At 42.4% G+C, this 17,762-nt stretch overlaps 1 protein-coding gene and 1 non-coding gene across 2 annotated transcripts in view; one reads left to right on the forward strand and one right to left on the reverse strand.

The window, feature by feature from the left end:
• Positions 1-16,920, reverse strand: part of HERC2 (E3 ubiquitin-protein ligase HERC2) — a 433,977-nt gene extending 417,057 nt beyond the window's left edge. The window contains exons 1-5 of the mRNA XM_080285543.1: positions 16,854-16,920; positions 13,056-13,292; positions 11,884-12,211; positions 4,624-4,879; positions 4,260-4,395 (exon numbers count right to left, since the gene is read on the reverse strand). Of these exons, the coding sequence (XP_080141669.1) occupies positions 4,260-4,395; positions 4,624-4,879; positions 11,884-12,211; positions 13,056-13,278 (943 nt within the window). The 5' untranslated portion in view covers positions 13,279-13,292; positions 16,854-16,920. The remainder of the gene's footprint in view (positions 1-4,259; positions 4,396-4,623; positions 4,880-11,883; positions 12,212-13,055; positions 13,293-16,853) is intronic.
• Positions 1,664-1,782, forward strand: LOC145416810 (5S ribosomal RNA). The gene has a single exon (XR_013900335.1). It is a non-coding gene; the product is annotated as a 5S ribosomal RNA (ribosomal RNA).
• Positions 16,921-17,762: the final 842 nt, after the last annotated feature.

Genomic DNA, 17,762 nt, shown 5'->3' on the forward strand with positions numbered 1-17,762 from the left:
TTTAGAAAATGGTTAGAAGAGTGGAAAAAGTTAAAGTGCAGAGTGCAACACTTAGTAAGTTACAATGGAACATAAGTTAGACAAGAGTGCGCACTGTGAAGAGAACAGACTTTTGAGTGCGAATGACAAAGTTCAGTACAAGACTTCATGAACAGTGTACTGCAAGTGCTTCAGGAAACCCTTCTTACTGTCAGAGTCCGAGAGGAGGCGGTTATTCATCGAGATGGCCTTGGACTTGCTGTAAGTAGGCAGAATGTTTCATACTGTACTTTACTGTATTTTCCATACTATACTTACCTCAAACACCTCATTTCACTCTTTTATGTCCCTTATTGGTGTGAATATGCTGTGTCTTAGGTGCTATGCATGTGCAGTAGGAAGGTGTTTTTCTGAGTTAGGCGAGGTTAGGGTCCATAACTACCAGTCCAGGAGCCAGGGACTTGTAAATACCTAGAATGTTGAATATTGTATGAACCTACCTCAAAACCCTCATTTTATGCTTCTTTTGCATTTATTTCAGTCTTTTATGTGCCTTATTGGTGTGATTTGGGTCTTAAATAGGTGCTATGCATGTCCAGAGGGAGCTGTAAAGGTGTTTCTCTGAGTTAGGGTCCACAAGTACAAGTCCATAAGCTGGGGCCCAATATCTGGACAGGACCATCCGGACCTGCCTATGGCTCTATTACATCGGATATTGGAGGGATTACTTATATATATATATATATATATACAGTACCCTCGCGTCCAACACGCGTTAGTCCAGCACGATTCGGGTCCAGCACGGAGAGCAATTAATCAGTATTATTTAATACGATTTAATTACTGCAACACGAGTGTGTTAGCATAACACTGACGGAGCTCCGAGAAGTGGGCGAAATCCGCAGAGTTCGCCTCTAGCACGATCACCCCTGGTCCAACACGGTCATACTGGACGTTCCCGTGACGCTGACAGCCAATCAAAACTTCCAATCAGCCTCCCCTGCCCCCTATCGTGACGAGATCGTGATGCCGCCCAATGAAAAAAGCTTCTGCTCTCACGTGATGTTTAGTTTAAATTTCTCCCGCCACAGCGCCACTCAGTCGCATAATTGCATGGAAGGTGCTTTTTTCTTGCTGCATTTTCTGCCCTTGTTACTGCATTTTACCCTGCCCACGATGCCTAGGAAGCCTTCTGAGAACCCCAAGAAGCGGTGGCACCTCCCTCAGGCCACCAAGCTAGAAATCATCGAGAGGAAGAAGAAAGGGGAGAGGAATGTGGACATTGCCAAGGCCTACGACATGAATGAAGCCAGTGTGAGGACCATAATAAAAAAACCAAGACAAGGAAGAGAGAAGAGTGCTAGGACTGGCAGAAGCAGGACCTTCCATGGCTGTGAACGAAGATAGTGATTCTGAGTGTGATTTCGAAGGATTTATGAGGGAGGTTTGATTTCGAAGGATTTATGAGGGAGGTTGAGGAGGAGCAACAGTCATTACTCGCTAGTGATGCCAGCAGCCATCCTTCGGGGACCCAGTAGGACTACCTACAGCCTCGGATACCACCTTCCATTCCCAGCAAGCCCACCAACACTATCCTAAAAGGTTAGTTATCATTCATAGCACAGTACCATTTATTATAATTACAATAGTACCAATATATGTATAAGTACAGTATATGGTAGGTGCCAACGGCCATACCACGATGAGTACACCGCTTCCCATCTGATCAGCGAAGTTAAGCAACGTTGGGTCTGGTTAGTACTTGGATGGGTGACCGCCTGGGAACACCAGATGCTGTTGGCATCCCTATGTCAAGTGGGGTTGGTGGAGGATTAGTGCCCCTCCCTGTAAAACAATTAACTCTAAGCCCTTGGCCACCCTGTCTGGGATACATGGGGTCTGGCAATGAATGAATGAATGAATATGGTAGGTATTTAGGGTGACTTTTCCGAGGGTTGCTGACATAATTCATTTTTCCCCATAAGCTCTGTTGTTAGTCCAACACATGACCCATGCATGACAATATTACTGTGTTGGACGCGAGGGTACTGTATATATATACAGCAGAACCTCTCTCATTCGGACTATATGGGGGGAAGGGTTGTCCAAATTAGCAGATTGTCCGGACCATCAGGGTAATCTCCAGTTCATACCAAAAGCTATCTACATATGGTATGTTTGTTAATTATTAACATATGTGGCATATGTCAACCCTACATAACTGCAAAAGATGAAAGGATACTAAAATAACTAAACTAATCGTGTACGATAGTTTTGTATTGCATAATTTACAGGTAAGGCCATGACAAGAAACTAGTCTACATTTTAAATTGTAGTAAGTGACTAAGGCCGGTGTAGGCAAAAAAATAAATTAATTAATTAACTGTAATATTTGGAATAAAAATAAAACTTATGTAGGCAAAAAATACATTGTCATCTTTGGCATACTGATAATGCCCATATGGGCAAGAAGCTAATGTTTGATGTACAAGTAAAGCACATTTAAGTACAAAAAATAACCTACAGTAATCACTAAACACTGCAGAATATTCTGACCCATTTTTGTGTAAGCAAACTCCTCCTTTTAACACCTTTATTCATTGCAGAAGCTACACTTGCATTAAGGGGCATGGTAAGGAGGATTAACTTTTGAAATACAGCGTAAAAATATAAATGGTTGATGAACTAGTTGATGGAACGAATGCTAGCGTGTGTTTAAACAGGCACCCATGTTGCGACCTAGCGTGATCCGAGACTAAACAAATGACGATCGCTTTCCACGCCAATACTGAAAATGACTTTAGAATTACTTTCAACATATTTTTGGAGCTTATTATTTTTAAATTTTGTCCAAATTAACAGAAATCCGGATCAAAGGGGTCCAGACCAAAGAGATTCTACTGTATGTGTATATATATATATATATATATATATATATATATATATATATATATATACAGTACATCCATCATCCAATCCTATGTTGCCCCATGAGGAGTATAAGAGCCCAGGGCTAGGCAAATTGGTCCTGACATTTGAAATGAGAGTGACCATCCTCACTGATCCCTGAGTGGTATTATGTGAGCAATAAACCCTACCTACCCCTTGGATATAAGCCTACACAGGCTCAATCCGATTGGGGCACCTTAATTATATACCCACTAAACCACCTGGCACCATACTTTGGTTATATGGTTACCACCCAGCATAGTACAGTCACTACTTGTTTTACGATGGGGTTATGTCAGGTCATACCTTATCGTATACCAATTTTATTGTAAATCAGGATATTGAAACACATTATAAAAGGGGGGTTATGTCAACTCAACTTCCCAAAGTCATCTAACCAAGACTGAACCATAAATGACAACCCACCTTCATTCCTTACTGTGTTGGTCCAAGTCGTTTCCAAGTCATTCCCCCTGAGGCTGGGGGACAGCTTGTGCTTACAGGCACTAGTGGTCAGCCTCTGATTCAGACAGGAACAAGTTAGGGGGAGGGGAATCCAGACCATACCTGCACCAACCTTAGCTCTGCGGCCCATACCTGCACCAGCCATAGCACTGGGGCCTATACTGGCACTGACCTTACCACTGGGCACACAAATCCACAGTACTGTAGTATGGCGTTTGGCTGAGAGGTGACGATAACAAGGGGGCACACACAAACAAGTTGAAAAGACAGGGCTTTGAAGGGGTGGTGAGACCTGAACCATACCAATGCAGTGCAAGCCGGAGCTGCCATCTTGCCTGAGACAAGCGATGGTCACCTTGTGTGTGCCTGGCGCTTTCCGATGGCAAAATCGTTATAGCAGGAAATTTATTGTAAATCGAATTTTGGGGTGGAACATTTCTATTATCGTTGTAGCGAATTATCGTAAACCGAATCAATGTAAAACGAGTACAGTAGTGACTGTAAATGGTTTCCTGGTGTACAGGAAACCATTTGGCTTGTCACTAAGTGTAGAGTCACTCAGAGGCAGAAGGAAGAGGAAAGAATGAGGGAAAGAATGACAGAAGAGGGGGTGCAAAGTCACCTGTAGTAGGCAGAAGGATGAGGAATGAATGAATGAATTACAGAAGAGGAAGGAAGGAAGAGAAGAATGGGCAGACACCCAAAGCAGCACTACATCGAGTGAGTGGATGGTATATATGCTCCAACTCAATACCCTAACCTTTCCCTTCCCTTATCAACTTCCAAAACTTACTGTCTCACCCACACAGTAAACCACTGTGAAAAAATAAAAACATATACAATAAAACAAAACAAACAACCCTTACCTCCAGGAACTTGGCTGAGAACAACTGATGTAAGGAATTTCTGTGACCGCTCCACCACATCTAACCACACAGACGATACTGCTGACTCATCAAATAGTGTTGCTTCTGGCAGAGTTTCCAGTGCTTCAAGAGATTCCTGCAATAAAACAAAAAATAATCTTGGATCATCATCATCACTATCATCACCACCATCACCAAAACTCTTACCCCCACCAAAATGGATGGGATGAGGTGGCCTTTAACAAAATCAAATGTCTCTTCTCTATGATAATTCAGTGTCAGCTAACTTTACGGACTAAAAAAGATACTGTTGCCCGTCACCATGTCTGACTTAAAACTGAAACTGGTATCGTATGCAACTTACCTGTAACAGCTCTGTGCACAAATCAGCATCCTCTCCAGACCTCCAAGCTCGTCTCAAGAATGCAAATGCAAAATTAAGTGCAGCTCTGGATCCAACTCTGGCCAGTCCTAATGTGGCTCTCTCAGCACCTGTGGCTCCACGTCCACTCACTCTCCCACTCTCACCCCAGATGTTGGTTGACTGGGGTTTCTTTTTTGCTGAGGAATCACTACATTTGGTGTCTGGTGGTCGGGCACGTTTTAATGCCACTAAATACCTGGAATTGAAAAACAGTATGCTTATGGCCTTATGGTAGAATACCATTCTGGACGACCTCTAAACACAATAGGCAACAGTAAATGTACATGATATCTGAAGGAGAGTTTTAGATGCTTAGTTACGAATGATCTAATAAGCACAAAATTTTTTAATATTTAATTAAAGAAAACTGAAAAGAAAGAGAGGCTTACATGAAAGTGTTAGTGCCAACTTTAACATACGGATGTGAGACTATGGTATGGCATGAAAATGAAAAGCCAAGAGTAAGAGCAGTGGAGATGGGACTGCTGAGAATGTATGTGGAGTAAAGAGAGTGGATAGGATATGGAATAATGTGATTCGTGAAAGATGCAGAGTGAGGAAGTCTGTCGACACCAGAATCGAAGAGAGTGTACTAAGATGGTCTGGTCACGTGGAGACGATGGATTACAACAGAGTAGTGAAAAAGGTATATCTGAGTGAATCTGAAAGCGGGAGGAGGCGAGGCAGGCCAAGCAGAAGGTGGAAGGATATGGTGGATGAGTGTGTGAGGAAGAGAGGTAAGAAGTTGGTGAGGCTAAGGGACTGACAAGAGACTGAGCTGGCTGGATGAATTTGGTGTGAAGAAGCACATAACTAGGGATTTGGCACCCATTTTTAACATGACAGCAATTGGACTGACTCTAGCAGATAGGTGTATGTGAAACCAAAGAATGTGAAATTTTTTTTTTGTCTATATGATGAAGCCAGGATTCCATGGGCTTGAATGATAAGTGAATGGCAGCATGGCCCATTGAATTGGATAAACTTAGGCTGTCTGGACGTTGCTACCCCTCACCCTGCCCTAGGGTGGGAAAAAGGTCTGGATGATGATGATGATGATGATGGAAAAAGAAAGCCATACATACTAGTTAATTCCCCAATTTCTCTTTCAGCAGTGGATACCATATGCACTTTGAGATGAATGAAAGTCACAAATTATGAGGACAGCATTCCCTAAATGATTCAAAATTTTCATTTTGAAAAATGAAGTGAATATCATCATAACTCAGAGAGTAAATGAAGATAAAAATAAGTTCGGTTTGTGTGCTGAGGACAGATTTTGAAGATACTTATTTCTCTCTATGGTACAGGAAACCCCCAAACATTTTTATTTCAAATGTACTATTACAGTATACTGAACTAAGAGGTGCTGGAGAAAATGATGAGTTTTAAATATCACTGAACTGTTATTTGCAATAATGATGCATGGAAGGTAATAGGAGAACACTTTCAATGAGAAAACACTTTTGAGGAGAGGTGTAGCTGGAGAACTGAACAGTGTTCAAGAGACTGGCTGAAATGCAAGTGAAGAGAATACTGATCAAAAGTTTACTTAACCATTTACTATGCTGCATGGTAACCATATAACCAAATTGTTGTGCCTGGTGGTTTAGTGGGTAATTAACCCCTTAACCGCGGGACATCACTTTCATGACACTTGGGCGCAATGGATCGTACAGCGGGGCGTCACTTTTGTGATTCTGTGTTATTTTGAATTCTCCCGGGCTTTCAATTGGTGCCTTGTATCATCTATCAGTACTGCCAATGTCCAACACTAGTCAGCACTCCAAATCTCATCTGTACTCCCATCCATTGTTGATAATTTAGCCATTTTTCCCCGTTCCAGACTTCCCTCCCTACCTCCCCTCCATTACCCTGTCCTCTCGCCTACCCGGCCGCGCTGCGCTAGAGCAAATTTCCCCCAGAATTATCCACTGATTTCATCCATTGAAATAAGCCCTATGCCCTATTCTTATACAAAATAATATATACCAAAAAAAAATAAGGCAAGTGATAGTGCTATACACCTTGATTTGGCTAATTATCACCTGACAACACCTCACGTGCACTTGTTCGCTAATTTCCCACGAAAATTTCCCCTTTGAAATATGCTGTATAATCTATTCTCGTAAAAAAAATTTATATAAGAAAGGAAGGGAGGAGCCAAAGTGACATTTACATTCACCTGGATCTACCTACTTTTTTCTGTATTTTCAAGATTTCCTACTAAACATTTTTTAGCATGTACTGCTACTGTCCACCAATAGTCAGCACTCCTAATCTCACCTGTACTCCCATCCATTGTTGACAATTTAGCCATTTTCCCCCGTTCTTGACTCCCCTCCCTACCTCCCCTCCAGTACCCTCTCACCCCTCCCTACCTCACCTCCTTTACCCTTTCCTATCGCCTGCCCTGCCGCGCTGCGCTAAAGCAAATCTCCCCCGGATTTTTCCACTGATTTCATCCATTGAAATAAGCCCTATGCCCTATACTTATACAAAATAATATATACCAAAAAGAAATAAGGCAAGTGATAGTGGTATACACCAGGAATTGGCTAATTATCACCTGCCAACACCTCACATGCATTCGTTCGCTAAATTCCCACGGCAATTTCCCCTTTGAATTATGCCTTGTAATTTATTTCCGTAATAAAAATATATATAAGAAAGGAAGGGAGAAGCCTAAGTGACATTTACATTCACCTGAAACTACCTATTTCTGTATGTATTGCCGAGATTTCCTATCAATAATTTCTTAGTATGTAAGTTAGCAGCTGTCAGCCCCATTGTCACTGTCAACCCTTGCCTTCTCAGATAAGCTGCGCCAATCAGTTCCTTGTCCTCCTCTGTCAAAGCAAGTCGCACTCGCGCCCCGCCATTTCTGCCGCTTCTGCGCCCATTGCAAAGGGCCCCGTGACCTCTACACCCAGAAAAACTTGTGGGGGAAGCAGGAAAGGACTAAGTGACTCTGCAGTGGAACGCGAACTAGCCGAATTATCAATGATAATGATGGATAGTTACTATGATCCTTCGGGGGATTTGTATGATGAGCCGGGTGAGGAAATCGTGCCAGAAACTCCTAGTACGAGTGCTTAAGTGTCCCAAGTTATCCCTAGCTCCAAGGGAAAGGAGCCGTTAGTGCAGCAAGGGAAGGAATTTGGGAAGGGAATGAAAAAGCGGCGGGTTAGCCCCGGAACAATGGCCCCACGTGACCCGGCCCGCCATGAGTCCCGAGGTGAATCACCTCCCCGTTCCCCAAGCCCCACTTCACTCATTTCTTCCTCTTCTTCTGCTGAATTTTCTCTGGAGTCTTCATCGTCGGAGTCAACAGTGAAGGCAGGCCGTAGAGGAAGTGGTAAATCCCTGACCCGTAAAAGTAGAGTTCCCAGTAGAGTAAGGGCTGCTAGTGCTGTACGGCAACCCAGGGTCAGTGCGAGTGACCTTGAATCTGATAAATCTGCCTCACAGCCACCCTCCACCCTCACCCACCCTACACCGCCACGACAGGGAATCCTGGACGCCTTCGCATGGACGGAAGGGTCCGATTTTGTCCCAGAACATCTTGATTTCAACGAGAGTTCCTCAGGGATACAGCCTGCCTTTAATCTTGATGAGGATGCTGAGTGTGTTGACCTCCTTTGGCCTTCCTAGATGATGAAGTCATGCAGCACATATGTGATGAGACCAACAGGTATGAATCACAATGTGCTGCAAGTGGTACAGGTGCAGCCAAGATGCAACAGTGGTCCATGCTGGGAGTGCAGAAGCTGTATGTGTTCTTCCCCCTCATGCCACACTCAAAGAAGCATGAGTTGGAAGAATACTGGTCCATGGACCCCTTACTACCCTCACCCACCTTCAATAAGTACATGGCCAGAGATCGCTTCCAGAACATCATGGGAAACCTGCACTTTGCCAACAACGATATACCTTCCCAAACCGACCCACTCTGGAAGATCCAGGAGATTCTGAGCAGAATGAAGGATAAGTTTATGACATTCTTCCACCCCTTTCAGAAGGCTGTCATTGACAAATCCTTGGTTTTGTTCAGAGGACGTCTTAGGTTTGTGCAGTACATTCCAAGCAAATGCCATCGCTTTGGAATCAAGTTCTTTGTACTGTGCGACTGTAAGACGGGGTACATCCTTGACTTTGTCATTTATTCAGCCAGCACTGTCGATGTGGATAAAACACACCCCCTTGGCTTCTCAGGCTGTGTAGTGAAAGTGCTCCCTGAAAGGTATTTTGGCGGGAATCATGTGCTGTATACAGACAACTATTATACAACACCAAAACTTGCCAAATACCTTTCAGAGCACGGCATCGGCTCCTGCGACACTGTCAAGAGTAATCGTCCCCACTTCCCTAAATTCCCAGAGGCAGGAACCTCGCAGCGAGGAGACGTGCACCTACGCAAGTCTGAGAAGATGCTGGCAATATGGTGGCATGACAAGAGGGTCGTGCACATGCTCACCACCGTACACAAGGGGGAACTGAAAGACAGTGGGAAGGTCGACCGTAGGACAGGTGAACCTGTGAGGAAACCTGATGCTGTCTTAGACTACAATATCAACATGCGGCTGGTGGGCAAGTCCGACATGATGATTGGAGAGATCGACTGCCTCAGGAAGAATACTAGGTGGTACAGGAAAGTTTTTCTGCATCTCATAGACATGACGATGCTGAACGCCTTCATCCTGTACAAGATGAAGGTCAAGCCACCCAAGTCCTTCTCCCTGAGGTTGTTCACCAGGACTTTTGTTCAGCAGCTGCTTGAAAGATATGGTAAGGTGACAGCAGCAGCTCCAAGGCGCCATGCAGTAACACTTCCCGACAGACTTGAGCAGAGGGCGTACATGGATCGGGACAGACTGGTGCAAATGCCTGCCACAACCAAGAGGAAGGCTGCGATCCGCAGGTGCCAGGTGTGTGCACATATCATCCGATGCACACCTGAGCACAAACGCACCTCTTGGCAGTGCACTGAGTGCCAGGTTCCCCTCTGCGTTACCTGCTTCTTTGATTACCACAGCCAGAACCAGTGCTAAAAGTGCAAGTGGGAAATGAAAATAATGTGTAAATAACGTGTAAATAGCAAGTGAAAGCAATGGATGTACATATGATTGAACAGTGTAATATAGTTTTATGTTACTGCAAGTGACAGTGAATAACATAGTGTAAGTAAAACAGAAGTGTAAATATTGAAAATAAAATAGAAAATACAATAGAAAATGTAAATAATTAGTAATATAAGAATATGAGTACAAATACTTGAAGTTATAACAGTGAAAGTGAATCCGTGGCTCTCTACGTACAGTATTTTACTGAATGAAAAATTGAATGACTTCAGTGACAATAAACTAATACTACTGAAGGAAACTTATGGATAAAGACTGCAGATATATATAAGTGTTATATAATAATAGGAATATAAAGGGTGAGTGTTTGTTTGAATAATAAATGACAGAATACCAGTGGCGAACTAGCGCAAGTGGGAAGGTCATACGCGCTCGTAATTTTCATTGCTTTCACAGTGGGTTTTTTTTTTGGAGTATGGAATCCAAACTACCTGATAATCATAGAATAGTGTTTCTAGTGATAATATCTGGCCGTGGTAATCATATTACGGGTTGTCGGGAAGTGTAAAGTGGAGACTTCGTTACCCAACTTCAGAGGTCTCCACAAGTCCTACGGTACTCGACGAAGGCTCAACAAACATCCCAAGAGAAAGCTGAAGGTATGTGCCATATGCATATGTAATTTTAATATTCTAGGATCAATAACTGATTTTTGGCAAATATTTTTTGAGAGTCTGTCGGAGCCCGAATATGCCCCCGGGACACGCAAAACAGAGCAAAACAAGCCCGCAGTTTAAGGGTTAAGGCACTCCAATCGGACTGAGTCTGAGCAGGTTTATAACCAAGCACGTTGGGGTTTACTGCTCACATAATGCCATTCAGGGATGAGTAAGACTAGTAACTCTCATCTTAAATGTCAGAACCAACTTGCCTAGCCCCAGGCTCCTACAATCCTCATGGGACAACACAGGATTAGGTGGTGATGATGATGATGATGATGACATATGGGTGTGAAATGGTGGCACAGACTGAGTGAGGTATGTTAAAGATCTGAGCAGCTAAGGTGAGCTTTCTTAGAGCAGTAATTGAATGCCGAACAAGATATATGTTTGTGAGCTTACAGGGAGGAGAAGGAAGTGTTTGGCAAAAATAAGGCAGATGGATATAGTAAACAAGTGTGTGAGAAAGTGCAGTATGGAAGCTGATGAAGTTAGCAATCTTACAGGAGACAGACTCCTCTCGATGACATACTGGTATGTTTTCAAAAGCATACAACAAGAGTTTTAGCACCTCTTTCTTTTTAATTTAACAACTGATGGATTGACTATCTGGCAGGTAGTGTAGAAGCATATCTATAGTAGTATATGTTCAGATGGCTCACGGAAGCCAGGATTCCAGAGACTTGAATTATGTGTGAATGAGAATCTAGCCCATTTCACGAGGCACACTTAACAAGCCTCCTACATATGTTCTCTCCTTTTACCTGCTTCTAGATTCTACCTCACCCCATCCTTAGGTGGGAAATAAAGGGCGTCATGATGACGATGATGATGATGAGAAGGAGGATAAAACAAGCAGTAGTAGAAGAAGAGAGCACAATGATATGTAGTGCAATGTTGTGGGGCTGAGGAAGAGACACACTGAAGCAGTAGGTACTATCATGTTGACAGAACACAGGAAAATAAGAGTGACAGAAAGTACCTGAACGTGAGGTACAGTACTTGGAGATGTTGCAGGAGGAAGGCCTCCAGCTGCATCAGAGAAATGAATTAAATAATTTACTGGTGAGAGAACTGGCAAGTGGAAGAAGAGTAGCTAAGCTGGTAAGAGAGTGCATGAACACAGAAGCCAAAAGATTCATCTGTCATGACTACACTGTGAAACTGTTTCCACAAATGGAGCAAGCCAATGGTGACATTAATGGAGGATGATGATAAATACTGTACACCAACACTACCACTACCATTGTGTAACTGTACATTTTATTTTATGGTGTACTTAAATGGCCTGTGAGTAATGATACTGGACAGCTAAATATAGTGTGCAAATTTTCAAATGACCCATCAATTTCCACAACTGACATGGTTAATATGAGATGAAAAAGGTAGCTACACCTTACCTGTGAGCCACCATGAAACGCTGTTGCAACCTGCTGGCAGAGAGTGTGGTGAATGCAGCATCCAGGCATGAGAGTCGCTGTTCCTTCACAAGGGCCTCCAAACATTTTTTCAGATCCTGTTCTGTGGGCTGAGGTCCCCATGTCCATCCCTCTAATAGAGATGATGAAGGTGGAGTAGCACTCCGTCCACTCTCTTGTTCCCTTTCTGCTTCCTCTCTGTCCAACTTCTGGCAGGGACCACAATTACACCCACTCTGGGGCCCACAGATACCATCACAGCAGGGACACGTTAGCACCCTCATACCACAGTAGTAATGCCCACTCTCACCTGCTAGTAAGGGACCAGAATTCAGGGGCTCAATCAGGGTTACTGCATTTGAGAAGTACAATTTATCAATTCTAGCCACTGCCTGAGTGATTCCTAAGTGTGTGTACATATGTTTTCAAAATACCAGTTGCTTGAAGTAATTGTGAATTTTTCACTCTGTACCTTGCCTAAAGCCTCAGCTACTGATTACAGACATCCCAGTGGTCCCTCTGCAGATCCCTTCAGTATGAGGCTGGCCAACATGTTCTTAAAGTGAAATTAATCTCAACTCTTTCAATTTCACAGAATTTCATGGCATTTGACCGACTGCTTACATATTTTTTAACACAATGGTATGATCTATTAAACTGTTTTAATTCACAAAACATTAATAAAAGTTCCTTGTATCTATTAATTATTGTGTGTGTTACATGATGTGCTAACCTACTTGAAATCATTGTGTGGGTGTCTTACATTTAAGAAAATGTTTGAATGATACAAAAGTCTGTAGTGGATGGGGACTGATAATGTCAGGCACATGCATGGCCCTAAGAGATCTGGTGTAAAATTAAATTTCCCCATTAGTAATTAAGATGGCTCATGATGTAATGTCAACCAGTACTCTTTTTTTTTTTTTTTTAGATCCCTCAAGTCACACAAGGGAAGATCTGAGGAAAATGATTCAGTTTCAAATTTCTTAGTCCCACTCTAGTACTGTACTGTATTAAATAATGGGTCAACTCTGCTGTGAAGGTTATAACTTTGACATACAGTACTATCATTCAATCTTTTACTGTCCCACCACAAGTACAGGAGCTTGCTTGATAAACTAGTTCAAAGAAAAAACAAACCAAACATGGCATACCCTTCCTTGCTGTGACACCAGCAGAGTTCAATATGCCTTCCACATGTGGTCCAGCCACCTCCCCATCCTTGACCATCTGGTTGTACAAGGACGGGAGATTGTCTGGCTGCAGGAGGCTCTGGAGGTCTGATTTCAACCATTTTACATCCAGGCGTGGTTGTGGTCGCAGAGTCACCCCACCTATCCATCCCTGCCATATTAGTTGTGAGCTGACCCCACTCATGGTGCACAGCTCATCTGAAAATTAACAGGACAGAATGCCACTGTTCTGCTCATGCGCTGTCACGTTACCCAGACAACAATGATTCTGATATTTTATTCTTATTAAACTACACGAGTGTAAAGTGGAGGGAATGTAAAAAAATGTTCTGGAAAGAGGTAAAGAGAGTTAGACAGGGTGACACAGACGTTAGCTGGGGAGCGAAAAATAAAAATGGTACCGTAGATTACTAGTGGAGAAGGGAGAAAAAGTGAGCAGATGGAAAGAACACTTTAATGAATTGTTGAACATAGAGAATGAAAGTAATGCAAATATAAGTGGCTGGGAGAAGGAGCGATGTGAGAAGAGAGGAAGAAATCAGTAGGATGGAAGCTGTGGAAGCAATGAAGAAAGTTTAAAAGGGGAAAGCCCCAAGAATGGATGGAGTGTGTGGTGAAATGATGAAGCATGAGGGAGAGCTAGTAGTAGAATGGATGTGGAAGATGTGCAGATTGGCCGGGAGGAAGGTAAAGTCCTGGATGATTGGAAGTCAGGTATAGTTATTCCCTTGTACAAAGGAAAAGAGGAAAAAGATGTGTGTGGCAATCATAGGGGCATTTGTCTTCTTAGTGTAATAGGAAAAGTATATGGTAGGATACTTATTGACAGAGTTAGGGAAATAATAGAGGAATTAGTTGGAGATGAACAGGGAGGTTTTAGGAAGGGAAGAGGTTGTGTAGATCAGATATTCATTCTTGGATTTTTAGTGGAAAAGTTTCTAAAGAAGGGAAAGAATTTGTATGCAGACTTCATGGATTTGGAGAAAGCATGTGACAGGGTGGATAGACAAGGACTGTGGAAAGTATTAAGAATATATGGAGTAACATACATGGGAAGTTGTTGAAGGCCATGAAGAGTATGCATGAGGGTGCCAAGGCTACAGTGCATGTGGATAGTGAACTAAGCTTCATGAGGGTGCTAAGGCTACAGTGCATGTGGATAGTGAACTGAGCTTCATGAGGGTGCTAATGCTACAGTGCATGTGGATAGTGAACTGAGTGAATTTTTCTTTTTGAAGGTTGGATTGAAATAAGGATGTGTCATGTCTCCATGGTTGGTCAATCTGTATATGGGTGGGGTAATAAAAAAGATACAAGGTAGGCAGTGGATGTTAGAGTAGTCCTAGTGAGAGAGGGTAGTGTTTGGAAACTCCCTGTACTATTGTTTGCAGACGATACTGTGTTGTTAATGAAGACGAAGGAGAGCTGCAAGGATTGGTGGATGAGTTTGGGAAAGTGTGTAAGAAACAGAATCTAAAGGTGAATGTAGGGAAGAGTAAAGTTATGGTCTTCGAGAGAAGTGAAGTCAGTGAATGTATAGTGAGATTGGATGAGGAGGAAATGGAAAAGTGAGTGCATTTAAGCAGTTGGGTAGTGTGATATGTAATGACAGAAGTTTAGAAGGTGAAGTGCTTGAAAGGGTACAACAAGGAAGAAAGGTTGCTGGTTCATTGAAAGCAGTGATATGAAACAGGGAAGTGAGCATGGAAGTGAAAAGCTACTGCAAGACAGTACTGTGATACCAACTCTAAAGTATGGATGTGAAGCTTGGACCTTGTTGGAGGGACAGAAGTCAAGAGTGAGAGCAGTGGAAATGAGTTATTTGAAAGGAGCATGTGGAGTTACATGGAGAGACAGACTAACAAATGAGGATGTGAAGAAGCATTGTGGTGTGGATGTGGATGTGATAGGAAACATTAAGAGAAACACAGTGAGGTGGTTTGGCCATGTGGAAAGGATGGAGTGAGAGACTGACAAGAAGAGTGTATTTGAGTGAGGTGGAGGGGGGTAGAGATGAGATGGGGAGGCTAAGGATGAGATGGAGGGATGGAGTGGAGAGGTATATGAGAGAGGGGGATGTGAGGTGGGAGCAAGGCAATGAAATGGGGGACAGGGTGACATGGATGCAATTTGTTTGCGGCCACCCCTTGCGGGATTACAGCACCTGGCAATAGATGGATAGAAAGACTATGTAAAGTCATATACACAATCAGATCATCAATGACCTAACATTTCTGTAACAGCAGGTTGTCATATTTTGCTTTTCAAAGTCAGTATGAATGGATATTTTGGTCACAGCATCCCAAAATGTCCCCTTTTCACTCATTATCATACCTTAATTCCCTCCCAATCTTCCTCAACTTGAAACCTACTGTACTGTATATAGAACTGACATAGCCAAGGATTTAATACGACCACATGCCTAGAGTACAACATCCATTTACCTATTTCAAAAGTGGTCAACAGTATATATATCTCAGACACAATGAGGCAACTTTATGCTAACATGTCAAATGCCATAACACTGAAGTTCTTCCTTGTGATTCAATTCTACCATGACACCACACTTGTTTTCTACTTCATTTCTTACCACAAAGACCTGAACCTGGTTACTTATGATGACTGTGGCATTATACTACCGGTCTAGGCTACAGTATGATTAAACATAATGTTGAGGGGAAACAATAAACCTGACAACAACTGTATATTTTGTTTTCATCTAATGAAACTGGACCACACACAAATGCTGAATGCAGTACTAAGATATGGTTCATGAAATTCAGTAAGTTTTAGTTCTGATACATGAATGAGCCTCCTGGGTTATTACTTAAATCAACCCTCAAATCTGACCACACTTGACCATCAAATGACGTGATAGGAGTTACAGATCTCAGCCAGGTTAGAGTAAATGTACTAACAAGTAGCATGGTAATGAAATGGGACACAGTGACATAAGTATAAACAGATAGCTATGTTACCTGGTACAGTGCTTTATCCACGTATACAGCCTAATGTGTAGATTCAGTATTTTGGTATATATCAACTGGGCTCATCATTTTTTATGCATACTAAGTGACAGCTGTATTTCATGATCTACAGTACATTATCTTTTCTTACTAACTTTTCCATCACAAATCAACAAAAATGATATTAACCTTACCTGACCTAGCATTTTTAAAAAGGGAGGTATGGCAGCCTCCATGTGGGACACCATTTCCATTCTAAACAAAAATAAATATTTTAAGGGGCCTCAAGTTTATCTGCGGTAGAAGTGTCAAGAAAAGATGCTGTATGGCAGCACAAATTAAAAGAGACAATACCCAGTTGCGAATGTAGCAGCCATAATACCTATGTTTACTTAGTAAGTATATATATGGCCTACTTCAAGCTGTTTTTCGTGAATGGTCGAGGGGCCAGTAAGGCAGGTCTCATTACATCTTTAGCCTGAAACCTGACTTGTCAAAAAGGCTGTCCCTACTTTCACAGTCTCATACAGTACATTGTTCTCTTTACTTTGTCCGCCATATTATACTGTTGCCTTATATTATTCGACAGGATCACTCACCATGCTATATCATACCTTTTATAATAGCCAACGTGTTCACTGAAAAGTCAATTTATTGGGTCAAAATACGAGCCCAGTGCACTCTACAAAACATGCATGATGACACACGCTACCATATCATTCCGCAGATATTTTATGCCTATTTTAATAACACATCTGATAAGCTGACACATGTTTTGCCAATAAAAACTTACCACTTCAGTGACTGGTACGTCATTATTGGCACTCGACGTTCTTCAGCTCAGTCACGAAGGATCGATGTTGTTTACAGCTGACGTTGATTTCACTTACTATTCATTCGGGTTATTTTCCCTAAAATATAGTATGTGCGCTTTCGAAAAGTCAAATATAAAATAGAAAAAGTACATGTTTATATCAGTAGTCTATGAAATTTTTTCTATAAACAGGCTATAACATTTTCGGTTAATTTCACCAAAAGTTCATTCGTTCCTCCCCGAATTGCAAAGGCGTTTTAAGTAAAGGCGTTCGTTGGCTTGCAATTTCCAAGGTCAAACGGTATACCATTCCTTGCTGCAAACTACAGACGCAAGGAAGATGTGCCAGGGAGTCTCAAAAGCTGACAAGAATACAAATTCAAGGCAGTTTTACTCTTTCACACTACTTGGCCCGAACTCTCACCTGTCAACGAGCCTCCCTAAATCCTCTTTCTAACCTTTTCATTTTTGAATACGCCTTCTCGCGGGGACACTTACTTAACCGGTCGGCTCCTCTGACTTAGCACAAACGTCTCTCAGCTCCTTTCCCATCCCCCGGAAGGAAGCTGCAGGAGGAGGGCAACTTCAACCTGCAGTCCAGCAGGTAAGCTACACGTTCAGATCGAGTATGGGATTTTCTACTACTACCACCTCCTGCTGCTACTGCAACAATCACTACTTGCTAACACTACGTTATTTATGAAGAGTATGGCAATACTGTCCTAGAATTATTTGAGTAACAGAAAATTATAGTAAGATAATGTATAATGAATAAAATAAGTAGCTTCGAAAGGGATGTTGGGGATCCTTCTTTACCGACTACCATAGGCCCTTGTCCTTCCTGCAAAACCAATAAGAACGAGTGGGAATTGATCCTAAGTTTGCTTT

The sequence above is a fragment of the Coenobita brevimanus genome, chromosome 107 (genome assembly GCF_032717465.1).
Source record: "Coenobita brevimanus isolate Jiangsu-jjx chromosome 107, ASM3271746v2, whole genome shotgun sequence".
NCBI classification, from domain to species: Eukaryota; Metazoa; Arthropoda; class Malacostraca; order Decapoda; family Coenobitidae; genus Coenobita; species Coenobita brevimanus.